This window comes from Meriones unguiculatus, chromosome 17 (genome assembly GCF_030254825.1).
Source record: "Meriones unguiculatus strain TT.TT164.6M chromosome 17, Bangor_MerUng_6.1, whole genome shotgun sequence".
NCBI lineage: Eukaryota > Metazoa > Chordata > Mammalia > Rodentia > Muridae > Meriones > Meriones unguiculatus.
Window position 1 is genome coordinate 40,004,074 of NC_083364.1, and position 19,356 is coordinate 40,023,429.

General features: G+C 36.1%; 1 protein-coding gene across 1 annotated transcript in view; it reads left to right on the top strand.

Moving 5' to 3' along the window:
- Positions 1 to 19,356, top strand: part of Iqcb1 (IQ motif containing B1) — a 46,591-nt gene that overhangs the window by 19,481 nt on the left and 7,754 nt on the right. The window contains exons 8-12 of the mRNA XM_060370345.1: positions 2,841 to 3,019; positions 6,815 to 6,924; positions 8,434 to 8,543; positions 13,649 to 13,791; positions 15,882 to 16,030. Of these exons, the coding sequence (XP_060226328.1) occupies positions 2,841 to 3,019; positions 6,815 to 6,924; positions 8,434 to 8,543; positions 13,649 to 13,791; positions 15,882 to 16,030 (691 nt within the window). The remainder of the gene's footprint in view (positions 1 to 2,840; positions 3,020 to 6,814; positions 6,925 to 8,433; positions 8,544 to 13,648; positions 13,792 to 15,881; positions 16,031 to 19,356) is intronic.

Sequence of the window (19,356 nt, forward strand, 5' to 3'; positions counted from 1 at the left end):
TTTGCTCAACCATGTTTGTAGCAGCTTTATTCGTAATAGCCAGAGTCTGCAAACAACCCAGATGCCCCTCAATGGAGGAATGGATACAGAAATTGTGGTACATTTACACAATGGAATATTACTCATAAACCATAAGCTGAAAAGGTAAATTAAAACAGGGAAATCACAAAATTTGCAGGCAAATGGTGGGAACTAGAAAAGGTCATCTTGAGTAAGGTAACCCAGAAGCAGAAAGACAGACATGGTATGTTCTTACTTAGAAGTGGACATTAGACATATAATATAGGACAAACATAATAAAATCCATATGACTAAGGAAGCTGTACAAGAAGGAGGACCTTGGGTAAGATGATCAATCCACACTCAGGCAAATGAAATGGACATCGGAAGGGGGAGAAAACAGGGAACAGGACAGGAGCCTATCACAGAGGACCTCTGAAAGACTCTACCCAGCAGGGTATTAATGCAGATGCTGAGACTCATAGCCAGACTTTGGGCAGAGTGCAGGGAATCTTATGAAAGAAGGGGGAAATAGAAAGACCTGGAGAGGACAGGAGCTCCACAAGGAGAGCAACAGAACCAAGAAATCTGGGCACAGAGCTCTTTTTCTGAGACTGATACTCTCTACTAAGGACCATGCATGGAGAAAACTTAGAACCCCTGCACAGATGTATCTCATGGTAGTTCAGTCTCCCAGTGGGTAGCCTAGTAAGGGTAACAGGGACTGTCTCTGACAGGAACTCACTGGCTGGCTCTTTGATCACCTCTCCCTGAGTGGGGAGCAGCCTTACCAGGCCACTGAGGAAGACAGTGCAGCCAGTCCTGATGAGACCTGATAGGCTAGGGTCAGAGGGAAGGGGAGGAGGATCTCCCCTATCTGTGGACTTGTAAAGGGTCATGGGAGGAGATGAGGGAGGGAGGGTAGGATGGGGAGGGAATGAGAGGGATCTACAGCTGCTATACAAGTGAATAAACTAATTAATTTAAAAAAAATGAGCAGATTTCTGACAAGTCCCAAAATAAATGTAAGATATGTAATAAATAATATATAGATAAGATACGAAGATATGTAATAAATAATACATATCTAGATAACTTTATAAGACAAAGAAGAAATTGAAAGAAAAAATAGAAATTATTTTTAAATAAATGGATATAAAAATAACAGATGAGAATTTCTGGGTACATCATAATTCAAACAGTACTTTGGAGAAATTTTATATTACTGATATGTATATTGGGAAAGAAAATCTCAAATTATGACATTAATTCTGCTTTATGTAAACTAGAAACAGAAGGGAAAACTAAACTCTAAGACAAAGAAAGAAAAATATGAAAGAATTAATCAATATCAATAAAGTCCATGAAAACAATAAAAAAATGAAACCATAAGCTGAAAAGGTGAACGAAATGAACCTACATTAAAGTGGTCAGGATGGAAATTCAGCTGCCAGCAACTAATGTAAACATTTAGAAGTATAACATTTACTGTCATTTAAAAATCACAGAGGTACAATGTGAACAGCTTAGGCTTGTAAACTCAACAAGTTAGATGGTATAGACAAGTTGTTTTTTAACACTTTGTTTTCCAAATTTGTCATACAATATTGAATGAAAAAAATAAAAAAGTAAAGGAATGAACTGCTCCTATGTATGGTGGAACAGAAAATTTGTTATAGATATGTGGAAGAGCATAGCTAGAGGGAAGCACATCTGGGAGAGTCCAGAGTGGACATAAGCCCCAGCCATGTAAGGAGAAGGGGAGAGGGAAAGAGAAGGGAGAGAAGGGAACCAGGTGCAGCAGCCAGAAGGCCCAGAGAGTAGACACAAAGTCTGGTAACCAAAATGGTTTGTATTACATAAGGAAGGGAAGCCCAGCCATCTGGGCTAGAGTAGTCTAGGATAGGGGGTCACAGTATGCCAGCAGTAATAGGTTGCTCCTAAAGGATACAGTGAGAATGTGGCAGACAGCATCTATTTTGATATGTTAAATAGGCACCTCAGCCATTTGTCCCGGGTTCGAAGCCTAAGAAATAAGTTCCAATTCCCCCCTCCCCTCACAACATGTTTCTCTGTGTAGTTCTGGCTGTCCTGGAACTCACTCTGCAGATTAGGTTGGCCTCGAACTCAGAGATTTATCTGCCTCTGCAGCCCAAGAGCTAGGATTAATGCTGTGCACCACCACTACCTGTCTGACTTGATCAAGTTTTTTTCTGTTTTCCCAGTTCCTCTTCCCCACCTCTCCCAACTCACCAAACTTTGTTGTTTTTCTGTCTTTAAAAAAAAAATCAAGAATATAAAACCCCACTAAAACACAGAAATGAACATTAGAACAAACCAGCAAAGGGACCAATAAGACAAAAGCCCACACAAAACAAAACAAAATGATAATTAAAAAATGCCAAAGAAAATAAAATGTTCTTTATAGATTAAGCACATGGTCTTGTATATCATTTAAGTGTCAAATCTTATTGCAGTCTTGTGATTTGTCACCTTGAAGTTTTTGAAGTACTTGGTTAATCTTGTAGTTTTTTTGTTGTTTTGTTCTGTTGTTTTATTCAATTTGGTAACAGGTTTCTCTGAGAGGAAAGAAGGGAGCTTCATCTACTTTGTATTTTCTGTTGGACCTAATGTGGTTCCCTGACCACAGTAGAAAATCAGAAATATTAGTTGATTTAATATATTATAGTTTAAATTCTAAGAACCAAGTTATATACTTTTAAAAAGTGACTATCTTCATTGATCAGGCATTTAACTTATAAACTTATAAACCTTTTATTCTAAATTTGTGATAACCATGTACGATTTAACGATTTGAACTTTTTTTTCTGTCCTCTTAGTGGTGATTTACTCAAAGTAGAAGCAAAAACCCTGCATTCTATTTTAGATGAAATTCTTTTCAAGCTTCTGTCAACTCCTAGTCCAGTCATAAGAAGTACTGCCACAAAGCTTCTGCTAGTGCTAGCTGAATCCCATCAGGAAATTTTGATTTTACTGAGACTAAGTGCCTGCTACAAAGGTAGGATGTACATATTTTTTTCTTGGTATTCTCAAAGACAAAAATGTATTCTTGTATTTTGAAAAGTTAGGAGCTGAACTGTGCAGACATATCTGTTACAACATATGCCATTCCAAAAAATGTCACTGTATGGTCAACAGATAGCATGCATATTTTGTTAAAGGGGTTATAATGTGTTTATTTCTTCTCTGACAAAAAATGTTCATATTGAATATTCCAAATAGTGTAATAAAATAATGACCAAAGATGTCTGTGACCTTATCAGAACTTATTCTAAAGAAGAAAATAGAACTGTGCATTATTATCAGTTAATAATTAATCCCTTTTCACTGCCTTTATTCAAAAAAAGAATATGTATATATTATATATTTCTTATATCTAAACTCAAACACATTGATTAAAAAGTTATAAACCTTGAGAATAAATGAACTCATTGTTAACTACCATCTTGTTTGAGAATGTTCATTTAATTGAACACTTACTGATTCTAAGAGTATTTAATTTTCATAACATTCCTTTGGTATATTGGATATTCTGTTGTTGGCTTTTTGTTTTGTTTTGTATTGTTTTGTTTTGTTTCTAGACAGGCTTTCTCTGTGTAGCCTTGGCTGTCCTGGACTTAGGCTGGCCTTTAACTCATATCTTTCTGCCTGCCTGAGTGCTAGGATTAAAGGAACACACCACTGTGCCCAGCTGGTATATTGGATATTTTTATCCTTACTTACAATTACAGAATAAGAGGCATGGAAAAATTAGGTCATTTACTCAAGACTTGGGTTTTTTCCCAACTATCAGCCAAAATAATATGTTAGCTTTATCTTGTTTCTTTGTTAACCAATATATTTATATTTAGTATAGTAAATATGGGTTTCTAATTCATTAATTATGCTTAATATCGTATGCTTCATGGGATTTTTAAAATATGTAGGACTTTTAATTATGTAGAATATGTAAATTATGTAAAATATGTAGAATTTTTTTTTTGAATTTTATTTTTTTCTTATCAGTTACATTTTATTAACTCTGTATCCCAGCCGTGTCCCGATCCCTCATTCCCTCCCAGTCCCTCCCTCCCTCCCTCCCTCATCTCCACTGTGCCCCTTTCCAAGTCCACTGATAGGGGTGACCTCCTCCCCATTCATCTGATCCTGTTTTATCAGGTATCTTTTTTTTTTTTTTTTTTTCAATGCAGTTTATTCAGGAACCTTGAACAATCATCTGACCCTGGGTAAAGCCAGCCCACTTTAAATAGCCTCTGGGTAGCCAACCTCAGCATGCCACGTGGGCAATGCAGATAGGTCCACATACATGGAAGCAAGCCAGATCCTCAGCCTTAGCCAAATGTGGAGTTGTTTGTGACAGAGAGCACTCACCATCGGGAAGGTGGAAGGCGGAATCCAGCTCCATCTTTAAGGCGCGGCATTACGCAGCTCTCTACAGTTCCCCCTTTTTGTTTTGGACGCATCAGGCAAGAGTAGAGGTCTGATCTCTGATATTAGAAATAAATTGGGACTTTGTACTGATGTTCATTTAGGTGTCATCCACCCAAAGAGCATCAGACCCGTCTGATACCTTTTTCTCAGAGGTGGGACCTGGGGCATCAACCCGCATGCAATCAGACATGTTCTTCTCTGGGTCCAAAGCGGCTGACCCTGAGTGCAGTGCTTAGCCTCGCATCCTGAGCGTAACATTTTGGCTTTTTATGGTAGCCAACCATGCTTGGGGAGACTGTCCTGCTTCAATGGCTGTAAAGGCCTGAATGGTCATGGCTGCATTACACTGTTGTGAGACTCTAATCTTGCATATATACCACAGGCAAACCAAGGTGACCAACACCAGAAGGCCTGCTAACGCTCCCATGCCCGCCCATTCCTTCAGATGATTCATGGCTGCAGCAATCCATGATGATAATCCTGTGGCTAGTCCTGCGTCCACTCTGGTAGAATTTACCATGACAATGGCCACTCTCAGCTACTCCATCGTAGTATTGAATTCTCCAGTCCAATTACCTAAAATATAGCTCGACAATTGTTTAGACAGATTTGCAGCACAGGGAAAATTCTCATGTTGTATGCTAGTGACTCAAAGTCCAGCATACTTTCATTGACAGCCAAGTTGAGCGATTTGCCATAGGGTATCAATTTGCTCCTGTACGAGGTCAATCCTCTGATTGAACACCATCAAACCTCCTTTTAGTTGAGCATTAATTCCTTTTTGTACATCTAAGGCATGAGCTACATTGGCTAAAAGGTTATTCAGGGTCTGAGCAGTCTGCCCAGTATGACTAATACTGTGGTGGTAGCTCCAACAGCCGCCAATGAGATGGCAGTAACAATGGCAGCTGTAATTCCAGGATCCCTTTTCTGTCTGAAGAGAGTCATAGCGTGAGGGCATCAACGGGCACAGGCACCCAGCGAGGCATGCGAGTAACCAGCTAGTAAATTTACTAGCATTACAGCATTGGGCAAAAAAGCAAGTATCATTACCACAATTACTTGGCTCTATCTGGCTAATAATGAATAAAAATGGGGGATATAAACAAACAGGTGTGGGCTTATAGGAAATATTATGAGAAGCCTAAAATAGGGTTTTAAAAAATGCTTAATTACTAATCATTTAAAATAGACTTTAGTCATTCTTGATGATTCAAAAGACATTTTAGCAGCTTTCCTTAGATCTGTCATTAATATAGCTATTTTAATTATTTTCTGTATTGTAAGAAAAGAGATACAGTTAGCACCATTAATAGACCTCTAGTTGTTTTTATGCTAGGCATATTTCTTCCATACTGCAACTAGATTTCTACAGAAATGTGAATGTCCATGCTTAGTGTGGTGGCACATGCCTTTAATCCCAGCTCTTTGGAGGCAGAGGCAGGCAGATCTTTGTGAGTTTGAGTCCAGCCTGGTCTACATAGTGTTGTGCCAGGATAGCCAGAGCTGTGTAGTGAGACCCTGTCTCACTTCCACCGCCCAGTAAAAGAACAGAAACAACAAAAAAGGTTAATTTTACCTTAATTCCTCTCCATTTCTTTGGAGGATAAAATTGTAGCAGAAGAATTTACTCAGGTTTACCAAGATATTTTTCAATTGTAAGTGGTGCTTAGAACTTGGATCTTAAAGAATACATAAGGCATGCAAAAATCCATGTGATGGTAGCCCCAGATGTACACTATTTTACTTGCTTATTTATATTTATTATATCATACGTAATTTCAACATGCTTTGGATACAAAGGTTATGTTGTACCTTTTATGACATCTGTATTATTTGGGAATTCAAATGCATTATCCTAGCATTTTAGCACTTCTGTATTTGCTCAGAAACCTCTTGGCTTCAAATTATAGATGTTAGTGTAATAAAAACTGTTTAATAAAAATTGTCTCTAATTAATAGTGACTAATAGTAACCTGCTTAAGTTTTTCCACAACTTAGGCATACATAGAGTATGTGCTTATAATAATTTATCTTAAGAATGTTTTTTTAAGGTGTTTGTGTTGACAAGGAAACAAACTCTCTCTTCTCTGACTTAACGCTGTGAGCCTACTGTCCTTTTAAAAAGTAGATTATTTAGACATTTTTGCATTCATATCTCACAAGTGAGAAATATAAAAATTCTTAGAACAGAGGAAGATTGTGAAGACTTCAATATAAAAGAATTTGAGAAAAAGAAAAATCATATACTTAATCATTTTGTTATATTTATTCATATCTAAACCAGACTAACTTTATTAATTTACTACATAACAAAATCTTACTTTGTTGATAATTGTTTTGTTTTGTTATTGTATTTCAGGACTTAGAAGTCTGCTAAACAAACAGGAAAGTCTGACAGAATTTAGTCGAGAACTTAGACAGCTTGTTGATCTTTTAACCCCTAAGATTTATCAGGAAGAAGAAGAACAGGTATTATAAAAAATAATTTGTATGATATTTGTTAACTGTATTGAACCATGGTTCTCCTTGAATATGTCTCACTTTCTTTCTCTTAGCACTTTAAGCAAAACATTATCTTTAAACAATAGAAATCTTCTAAGATTTTCATTGGTTCATTAAGTCTATCCATAAACAGTTTCAGTCTCCCTTTTATATCTATTTATAGGTTTGAGTAAGTTAATATTTTTCAGAATGTCTCATGAAATCCCCTATTTTCTCTTTATCTGTAAGCTAAACTTCATTTGTATTAAAAAAAATCTCTAATTGTAGCAATCTGTATAAGGCCACCTATGGTGAACTTTCTTATTCATTGATAGGAAATAATGTTTTCTCTCATAAAAGAGGAAAATGTACTTATTAGTATATTTTCATATGTTAATAATAATTATGTTTGAGCTGTAACAGGTTTCATTTTATCATACTTCCTCAACATGTACATAAAATGAAGGCTCCAGATAACTTAATTTCTGGAGAAAGAGATACACTTTTATGATTGTCAGGTGAGGCCTTAAAATAAATATGGAAATAGAGTCTAAAATAATAAAAGATATTTTTAGAATGAAAGAAAATGAGATTATTATATACCTAAAGTCCTAAACCAAAAGGAAAGGAAGTCCAGTTTAGGTGAAGGATGAAAGGAGAAATTTGGAAGGAAAAGAGCAAATGAAAAGAATTTTGCTTTCATAGACTATTTTCAACACTATAAATGTGGTGAACAGACTCAGAACAGCAAACAGAATTACATAACTACCCACGAATACCCAGCATAGCTAATGTAGCCTAAGCCTAACCAAGTTGTTGAGTTCTAAATGGACTGGACTGTAGCAGTGGCTCAGCAGCTAAGAGTGTATTATTCTTGCTAAGAACCTGCGTTCTGTTGTCAGCACCCATGTTGGCTGGCTCACAAGTGCCTGCACTTCCAGTTAGTTCCAAGAGGATGTGAAGCTTTTAGTTTCTGCAGGTGGGTACATGTGTGCACACACACACACTTAAAAACAATAAAAATAAATCTTTAAAAAATACTAAATAACATTAACAAGTTAGCTCCCTGGGCATGATGGCACTCATCTATAATCCCAGTACTTCAGAGGCTTGGGGCAGAAGGATCATAATTTTAGATCAGTATGGGCTACCTAACAAAATTTAGTTTCAAAAAACCAAAACCAATGAAACAAAAGACATTAACTCAAAATAGATTATGAAAGATTAGGCAGAATTGTGAAGTCCTTGAGAGGGAAGTGAGATCAGAGAGAAAATTTGGAGCTAACCAGACTATCTTGAATATGTTGCAGCTCTTACCTGAGTTTTAACATACCTAGTATCTGCACAGTAAAGTACAGTATACTTGGGCATTCTGGGCCTGATGAACCTCATGTTACCTGCACCCTCTGTTTCCTTGGCCTAGTATTTTAAGAGATAACCTTCTCAAAAAGACTTTTCTAAAGATGTATCAAAATTATTTCTGGTATATAATTTCAGAAACTACATAAAGCAGCTTGCTTGATTCAAGCCTACTGGAAAGGTTTCCAGACCAGAAAGAGATTAAAGAAGCTTCCATCTGCTGTGATTGCTTTGCAGAGGAGTTTCAGGTAGCAAAACCAAACCAAACAATTGTTGATTGAAATGATGATCTGGCTTTGCATGTAAATCTAATTAACCTCCTCCCTTCCTCCCCCACACACACCAAAAAAAAAAAAAGGAAAGAGAGAAAAAGAAGAAAAAACAATGTGAGAGTGTTATCAGGACACAGTTGAATGGGGAGGGGGGTATTGCTTTGTGGTTTTTGTTGTTGTTGTTGTTGTTTTCTTATTATTTTCCTAATGTGTTTTGTTTTGTCCTTGCGTTTATTCTGTTCCATAGTGCTACTGAGTACCAACATTCAAGTAACCAGGTACCCTTGCAGAACAAAGGGCACAGTATGACAAATCTAATGAAATCCAGTATTCAGCCCTGTCCATTTCCTGTCTAGGTTTGTGGGCCAATCCTGAAGAGGGAGCCAGTGAAATTCATATTACTAAATTCTCAAAACCAACAGTTCTCATAAGTGCTCATATATAATTATAATATTTGTGGATATATAAAGATTAAACACATTAACCAAGTTTTCCTGAGTAAATATAGCATGGGTAGATGTTATCCTTTAGATATGACAAAACTATTGGTTTCTACTTCGGTTGTACTTAAAAATGAAATACTGAAGATATGGGTCACTTTCTGATATGACTAACCTAGGCACATTGTTAAAGGTTACAGAGCAAACTATAGCAAACGTAAATTCAAAAATGTATTTATTTAACATTGATTATAAAGTAGAGACATCTCAGAGGTGATTTTATTTTTATTCATCATTACTTAAAGCCAAATTTAACTCACCAAAATGAAACTGACATATTACAGAAGTAAACTTTAAAAACTGAAACCAATCTTAAAATAACTGCAGCTGCATTTCTGTTATAAAAACATTTAAAAATACCTCAGTCCTCAAAATTGTCACCTAATCACTCTGGCTGTGTTACTTAGTGGATTCTATATGAAAAATTTCTTCTAGAGAAATTTAAAGGTAGATTTTAAATACTATTGGGCATGCAATCAAAACTCTTAGCCTCAAATTTCAAAGCTAGAAAATAGATATAGTAGCTGTGTTTTGAGGCACAGGCCTCGGCTACTCAGGAAACTAAGGAAGGAAGAACATAAGTTTAAACTCAGTCTGGAGTATAGAATGAGTTCAAGTCTGCTACTACTTCTGAACAGCTTGGCGGATACCGTCTCCAAGAGTAAAAAGACCTTAGGTTAACTCACTCCGCAGCACTGCAAATATTAAATGAATGAATGACTAAATAAAGTTTATGTACCTCACAAGGTTGAAATAAAATATTTGAGATAATTTTAAAGGTTTTAGTATATAGCACTTAAAAATAATGTGATGAAAAAATAATTTCTGCCCATAAAATTTACAATTCCAGATTAGGGTTTAGCTCCATGCTAGAATGCATTAGCTTAGAATCTCATCACTACATTGAAAAAACACAGTATCTCAGGGTTATGAGTCTGTCTGTGTAGAAATGTACATACAGAATAATTACTATTCTTTTTTAATGTTTATTTTTAAGTTAGCGTACAGAGGAATGAGGTTCTTTGTAGCATTTCCCCACATACATGCTGTTACACTGTGTTTTAATTCACCCCCTTCACTGTCCTCATCATATTCCTTGCTTCCACCTCTGGCTGCTTCTCTTCCCTACCCCAAATAGACTTTTTTTTTTTTTTTTTTTTTTAGTTAACCCTCCTTAAGTTGTCATTCTCCCTTTTCCTGATTCTCTTTCTAGTTTCATTAAACATCCACACAGAATTTAACAGGTTCTGCATATTTACCTGAGTCTGGCTTACTTTACTTCATGATTTCCAGTTTTCTTCATTTTATGCAAGTGTCATGGATTCATTTTTCTTTGTGGCTGAATAAAACCATTCTATATATGTTACTTCATTTTCTATCCTTCCGTCTATTGATAGACATCTTATCTAGGTGCACCATTTCTTAGCCATTGTAAATAAATAGTGTGTCAATTAACATGGATATGTAAGCATCTCCCTGGTATGTTATCTTACTTGTTTGGAGGCTAATTTGCTTGAGGGTTAGTGTTGTTTTCCTTTATTGAGACAGGATCTCAACACTATGTAACCCTTTCTGGGTTCAAACCTCTGTTTTGTTTTTGAGGAATTTATTTCGTTGTTGCTGCTGAGAGGAAAAAAAAAAAACATACTCTGGAGGGAGACATGCATATTAATCTAAGTAAAATAAACAATATATCCTGCTTCTCTTTCCATATTTTTCGGGTTTTCCTTTATGGGTACCTAAAGATATTTTGAGTGTATATGCTATATACCAATATTTGTGATGCTTTACATAGTGACATAGAGGAAGTATCAAAGACTGGGTTGCAGGAGTTAAGCAGTTTGAAAGATAACAGCAGAAAATATAGAAATTGTAATAAAACATTTTTGAACACAGAAAACTGAATAGCCAGTTATAAAATACTATATATTTAGTCAACAGTTGAAAAATACTGAAACCTGGGGTTAGATTAGGTGGCTCAGAGGGGTAAGGATGTCTGTCATTCAGTCTGATAACTTTTGGAGCAGAAAATGGACTCCTTTAGGTTGCCCTCTGATCACACATGCTCCATGGCTGGTGTGTGCACATAAATACAAGGCATGCACGCACAGAGAGACAATAAATAAATGTAATAAAAATTTAAATTTAACAAAAAGGAAAAAATAGGGGTCTAGAGATGCAGTTCAGGGGTCTGGAAACACGGTTCAGTGGTTAAGAGCATTTGCTACTCTTATAGGAGATCTGAGTTCAATTCTCAGTACCCACATGGTGGCTCAACCATCCCTAACTCCAGTTCCAGGGTATCGGACACCCCCGTGTGGCCTCCATAGGCACCAGCCATGCATATGCTGTACTTAACAGGCATGCAGACAGACAAATGTAAAATTAAAAACATTCATTTTTAAGTTTTTATATGTATGAATGTTTTGCCTGTATGTATATCTGTATACCACATGCATTGCTGGTGCCTGTGGGGACCAGAATAGGATTTTTCTGGACCTGGAGTTACAGATATTTGTGGGCCACGATGTGGGTGCTAGGAATCCAACCTGGGACCTCTGGAAGAACTAGTACTCTTAACTATGGTGCCATCTCTTTAGTCCCCACCCCAAACTTTTTTTTTTTATTAATTACACTTTACTCACTTTGTATCCCCCATAAACCCCCCTCCTCCCCTCCTAATCCTACCTTCCCTCCCCCTTCTTCATGAATGCCCCTCCCCAAGTCCACTGATAGGGGAGGTCCCCCTCTCCTTCCTTCTGATCTTAGTCTATCAGGTCTCATCAGGAGTGGCTGCATTGTCATCTTCTGTGGCCTGGTAAGGCTGCTCCCCCCTCAGGGGGAGGTGATCAAAGAGCAGGCCAGTCAATTTATGTCAGAGGCAGTCCCTCTTCCCATTACTATGGAACCTACTTGGACACTGAACTGCCATGGGCTACATCTGTGCAGGGGTTCCAGCTTATCTCCATGCATGGTACTTAGTTGGAATATGAGTCTCTTGAAAGACCTCTGTGTTTAAATTTTCTGGTTCTGTTGCTCTCCTTATGGAGCTCCTGTCCTCTCCAGATCTTACTATTTCCCTCTTCTTTCATAAGATTCCATGCACTTTGCCCAACAGTTGGCCATAAGTCTCAGCATCTAGGCCCTCTGTGGCAGGTTCCTAACTTGTTTCCTGTTTTCTCTTCTGATGTCCATCCTCTTTTCCTTTCAGAATGGCAATTGAGCATTTTAGTCAGGACCCTCCCTCTTGATTAGTTTCTTTAGATTTTAGTAGGTCTATCCTATATTACATGTCTATAAGAGTGAGTATATACCGTGCGTCTTTCTGCTTCTGGGACAGCTCACTCAGGATGATCCTTTCCAGTTCCCACCATTTACCTGCAAATTTCATAATTTCCTTATTTTTCATTGCTGAGTAATATTCCATTATGTAGATGTACCACAATTTCTGTATCCATTCTTCAGTTGAGGGGCATCTGGGTTGTTTCCAGCTTCTGGCTATTACAAATAAAGCTGCTACAAACATGGATGAGCAAATGTCCTTATTGTGTACTTGAGCCTCTTTTGGATATATGCCTAGGAGTGATATGGCTGGATCTTGAGGAAGCGCTATTCCTATTTGTCTGAGAAAGCGCCAGATTGATTTCTAGAGTGGTTGTACAAGTTTACATTCCCACCAGCAGTGGAGGAGGGTTCCCCTTTCTCCACAACCTCTCCAGCATGTGTTGTCACTTGATTTTTTGATCTTGGCCATTCTGATGCCTACCCCAAACTTTAAGACGAAAAGAAAAATAAAAATAAACCCAAGAAGTTAAAAGTTAAACATAAAACATAAACGTAAAAGTTAAACCATGCAGTGAAAATCATTATTGAAACTTTAATGTTTTTAAATAATTTATATTTCAATGTAAATAAAGACATCTTTAGTATAATTTGTGTTCTTCTATACCTTTTTTCTTTTTCTTTTTTTCTTTTTTTTTGAGACAGGGTTTCTCTGTATAGCCCTGGTTGTCCTGGAAGTTGTTCTGTGGACCAGACTGGCCTTGAACTCAAGAAATCTACCTACCTCTGCCTCCCATGTGCTGGGATTAAAGTCATATTCTTCTACTATATCTTGATTTTATTTTCACCTAACAGTACATGTCAGTAAATAGTATGTGCAAGTTTTCTATATTCAAAATTAGTGAAATTCTGTTAAACGACTCTTATTTATTCAATCCACTGTTACAGGATACTTTTCAGCTTGTTACCACTGTAATACTATGTTACAGTATTCTTGAACATAAGTCTTTACATATTTGATTCTATCAATAGGAAAATTTTTAGAAGTGAATTGATTGATCTTCATTTTTAGCCTTTTTTATATGTATTTGAGAATTTCTTCAGACTTGTTGATGTATTTATCCAAATACCTCTAGAGAAATTTATACGTAACAACAATGTATTTTATCATATCCTAGCTTCTAAAACATTTTGTTCTATTTGTTTGATTATTCATGAGATCAAGAATTTCATGCATTTCTTGCTGGACATGGCTTATAAAATTGTATGTAAGAAACTTACTCCTTTTTTTCCCCACAGGTCTAAAAGAGCAAAGACATTGTTGGAGCTAAATAGGAAGAAAGAAGAAGAAGATCTCAGATTAAGATTGCAACTTCAAAGACAGAGAGCCATGAGGCTTTCCCGAGAGTCACGCTTAAGTATGCTTGAAATGATTCATCCAGGTGAGTATTAGTACCAACTTAATAAATGTTAGCATATTAGAGTATCTTAAACCAAGGTTTCTGGCTACCTGATAACTTCTTTCTTCTCTTCTTCCTTTTTTTTTTTTTTTTCCTAGATAAGTCATATTAAAGCTCTGGATTCAAAAGTTAAAGCTTTTCTGAGTCATATGTATTAATTTTAATTTTTTTTTTACTTTTAGATACACGTGGTAAACATAAATGTTTATAATTAAAGATCATTGGCAATGATCGTTGGCAATAAAAGTTATTGAAAGAAACACAGTCTATCATCTGATTTTCATTCATTCCCTAGTATAAAATCCCTAGTATGAAAATGTGACATCTTCGTAGACAAAACTGAATTAATAACACACTGTGGTGGTGTGTCTGTGTGTACATGTTCATGTGCATAAATGTGTAGTAGGTACATATGGGTATATGGCCAGACGTCAATATTAGGTATTTTCTTCTATCCCTCTCCACTTTAGTTCTTGAGACAGGGTCTCTCACTGACCCTTTTAACTCAGTGATTCACTAGGCTAGCTGGCTAGCAACCTTCCAAATTTGCTTGACTTGGACATGTCCTGTCTTCCCCAAGAACTGGGGTTACAGCCATGTGCCACCATGCCAGATTTTTACACAGACATTAGAATCTAAGCTCTGGTTCTCATGCTTGCATGGTAAGCACTTTATCAATTTCCTCATTTCGCTAGAGTGCTTTGGTTTGGTTTGGTTTGGTTTTTGGCAGGATCTCATATAGTCTATGCTGCCTTCATTATGTAGCTAAAGATGATCTTGAACTTGTCATCCTCCTGCCTCTACCTCCCAAATGCTTAGATCACTAGTATAGGCCACCACTCCTGATTTTATGTCATGTTGAGAATTGAACCCAGAACCTCATGTACTCTAAATAAGTACTCTTAGTAACTATTCAACATGCCTATCTCCTCACAGGTTTTTTATTATTCATTTACTTCCCTTTTTATTAACTCATTCCTAAGAACCTTCATTAGTTCCCTCCCTTCTTTCACTTTAAATATATTTTCCAAAGTTGGTCCTTTCCCAGTTATTTTCATGTTACCCTGATGGATGTGTCCCATCCATAACTACAATGTTAGTTATCAGCAAAAGAACTCTCATACCTGACTTTCTCTCCATCCTACTTTCTCTCTTAAGTTCCTAAGTATAAAACAGTTTATGTTACCAGTGAAAAGTTTTGTCTGCACCATGCAATACAATTGCAATAGCTAGAAGTAACTATTGAATTATTCAAAAATGTGCTTCTGCATTTGAGGACTTGAATGTTTACTTTTGCTTTATATCTATTTAGTAGCCACATGTATCTAATGCTGCTGTGACCAGTTTTTGCCTGTTGGATAGTTTTCTTTGCTATCCACAGGTATTGCCAAAAGTCATATCTCCTATCTTTTCTCCCTATTGATTCCCCATTCCGGATAATGGCACCAAAAATCTGTTCAGTTTCCCATTCAGCATCCTTACCTTTTATCACTTCTCTATATCAGGTCAGCCATTAAATCCTAATACCTTTTTAATCTCTCTCTCTCTCTCTCTCTCTTCCTTCCTCTTTCTTGATACCTTTTTTGTATTAACCACTACAGCTTAGGTCTTTCATTTAACTACTATGAACCCTGAGCTGTATGCTGACCAACTCAAAAAGTTAAAAGAAAGCTATTTGTATAACCAATTAAAGAGAAGTTTGGAAACACACAGTATAGATTAAAGAGCAAGCACATAAATACGTCCTTCTCCCCTGATCATACCAAATGCTGTTCTGCATGAATTCATGACTCTTTTGTCAGACTGCTTTGGGTGTTGACCTTTCATCACTTCTCTCATTACTCTGGGACAAAAATATTATGAGTCCTTTTTGGAAAGAAACCGCATGTTGTAGGAATACTTTAGTTTCTACAGTCTTAGAACTATTATAACATTTAAGGATTGAGCAGATTAGTGAACAGTATTGAAAAAATTTTAAAAACTGTAAAATCATTATTACTGCTGTTGCCCTCATTTCAGAATTTGATACAACATAGCTGAGTATGTTATAATAATATCTGTCATCTTTTCAGGTCAAGTGGAGAAGTACAATAGGGAAATTGAAGAGAAATCAGCATTGATTATCCAGAAACATTGGCGAGGGTACAGGGAAAGGAAGAATTTTCGCCAGCAGAGGTCCTCTCTCACTGAGTATAAAGCAGCTGTCACACTTCAAAGAGCAGTGAGTGTGCTGTAGTATACCAGCTCTACATAAGGAGGCAAACAAGGGTTCAATATTGAGTTTGCTATTTACCAGATACAAATCCATGCTCAAGCCACTTCGCTTTTGCCACCTTGTTCTTCCTTTGTAAAATAAGAATGTAGGGCTAGAAATGCAGCTTATTGGTTGAGTACTTTCCTAGCATGTGCACAACCCTAGGCTCAATCCCTAGCAGCATAAATTTTAAAAAATGTATTTGTATACATACATATATATGTATGTATTTAGTAATAATAACAATGTTCTTGCCTTTGCTCAAGCTGATTTAGATATTAAATCCTTAGCATCTTGTATGCCTTAGAATCTTGTATGACATTGCACAACCTTGTTATTTATTTTTCTCTTATAGCTCTCAACAGGCTTGAGAGCTTATATTTATATAATTTATATTTCTTCTGTCTTTTTTATTCTGTTATATATATATATATATATATATATATATCAAAGGATATACATGATGATTCTGAAGTCTGTAAATTGCAAAGTCCTATGCAGACTATCATTTTATTTAATTCTTTTAAAGTAATCAAGTTGAAGGAGAAGTACTAGTTATAATTAGAACATTATAACTCTTGAATTGTAGAGTGGTACTCTTAAATAATAGTTTTCTTAGGAATTATGTATAGTAAATAGTTATCTTGGGAAAACGTAGCACAAAGCTTCATTTTCACTGAGTAACCTTTTCTCTCTAACACTTGCTTCTTTTATATATCATTAGGCCTCTAGATTTCAAGTCTTAAAGCATATAGCTTAATCTTTTTTGTAAGTTTTGCTGTTAATTCTCCTTTCTTACAGTGATAAATTTTGAACACTCAATGTGGATTAACATTTATAGAGATGTTGTAATTTATTTTTAAATTATATGTGAGCATGTGTGTCTGCCTGTGTGTGGGTATGTGTACTTGAGTGCCAGTGCCCACTGACACCAGAAGCATCACAGTGCCTGCAGCTAGCATTTCACATAGTTGTGAGCCATCAGACATGAGTGTTCAGAACTAAACCTAGGGTTTTCTGCAAGAGCAGTTTGCAATCTTAACTGCTGAGCTATCTCTCTATTCCTATGAAGATATTTGTAAATTAAAACCAGAAGAATGAAGACTAGGGAAATGTACAGAGTGATTTGTGTGTCTCCTCTCTCCCTTATATGTAACAGACAGTCCTGTACCATTATGAGTTGTACATACACTCCTGATATTCACCCTGAGCTAAGCAGCAACCTGAGGATAGCTCGTGTATATCCAGGTTGGGGATGCTTCTTTTGGGAGAAATTTGCCTTCTTTGTGAAACCTCTACTTAATAACTGCCTCCTTTTTAAAGTCTTCCCAGTGAGACAATTAGGTGGGCCCTTATATAGTTGACTTTCTAACTTGCTTGACTTAAATGAATCTATTTTTGTAAAAGGCTCTCTGAGGTAGTCTACTTTATGTGCATTCCCTAGAGAAGCAATGATCCTTCTGACAAAGTTATTTTGGTTTTCCTACTTTCCACTAACATTCAGTGAGAAAGATTAATAATATTTGCTTCACACCTGATAAGTCTGAAAAAGGTATAGAAATTATTATTAAAATCAGAACAAAAAGAAAAATGGACCAAAGCTAGCAAAATGGAAAGAAAAAATATGAGGATTACTTTTAATGAAGGAAGAAAAAGAAAAAGAGGGAAGAAAAAAGAAAAGTACTATGGAAAATTAGAACAGAGCAGTGGCTAATAAAGCCACATTTTAGAAAGCTTCGTTTTTTTAAGATATACCATAGGTTTTGATTGTTTGGTACAACAGGCAATTACAGCACATCGCTGTGGAACACTTCATTCACTTGAGTATTTAATACCCACCAGGTTTTTAAAATGTAATATTATAAAATATGTATTAAAAATCTCATTAATATGTTCATACTGCCAACAAGTTAGAGTATTAATGTTTCACATATCGTGTTTTAAGAATTTCTACTGCTGTGATAAAATACCATGACCAAAAGCAACAGAAAGGATTGATTCCATCTTACACTTCCAGGTAATATCACTAAGGGAGGGAAGTCAGGGCAGGAACTCTGTAGAGGCAAGAACTAGAGCAGAAGTGATGGAGGAATGCTGCTTACTAGCTTAATGGTTTGCTGAGCCTGCTTTCTCATAACTCCCACTAGCCTAGGAGTTGCACCACCCATATCAAGACAGTGCATCTTGCATTAATCATCAGTCAAGAAAGTGTACTACTTTCCCACAGTTCAGTCTGGTAGGGACATTTTTTCAGTTGAGGTTCCTTCTTCCAAAATAACTTTAGCTATATCAAGGTAACGTAAAAACTATCTGACACATATAGTTATGTTTTATATAACTCCGTAGATATAAAGTATTATTTTGTACTTTACAACATTACTACATGAAATGTAAAATAACTAGGATTTGGGATTTGTGTTATATTTTCATTAACATTCTCATTTGTTAAAAAAAAAAAAGAAGAAGAACAAAAGAGAAAAGCTGGGCATGGTAGTGTGGAAGCTGAAGGCCAGAGAATTCCAAGATCCTTAAGCTTGAAACCATCCTAGATAACATAGCAAGTCCTATTTCAAAGGAAGAAAGTGAGAAAGGGAAATAATTCATCAATTTCATTGAAAGTATACAAATTAGTAAGGTTATCCTTTAAATTTATCTCTTAGGAATAATTGGGTTTTCAGGTACTTGGCAAAAATGAACAGTGAAATCATTGCCTACCTCATGTTTCTCTTTTGCTTTGTACAGAAGCCTCCCCCTCTTAAGATAGGGTCTCCTTATATAGCCCTGGCTGACCGTGAACTTAAATTCTCCTTTTTCACCCCTCATTGCTAATATGATAGTGCACTATCACTCCTAGTTGAAACATTGGTTTTTTATTTTTGTTTTGCTTTTTTAGTTGTTAAAAGTAGAAAGAAAAAAAAATCCAAAATGAAATATAGTCACTTATATCTATAATCCAGGCACTTAAGAGACTGAATCAGGACCTTATATTTAGGGTCAAACTAGACTACATAGCAAGTTCCAGGACATAGCAAGACATGCCCCGCAAATAAAGGAACACTGAAAATACAATAATTAGACATCTTTATTTGAGTAGACAAATTAAGAGTTTCTGATAGTATTGCAATGTTAGAACTAAATTTGAATTTAGCTGCCCATTCTATTTGAATGTTTTTAGATATTTCCTTGCTTTTTCACCTCTTTAAAAAGCAGCAGCAGCAGCCCAGAAAGAAAGTAGTAATCGGTCTCTAGAACCAGAATGGTTGTTTGATTATAGAATACTAATACACAGTATT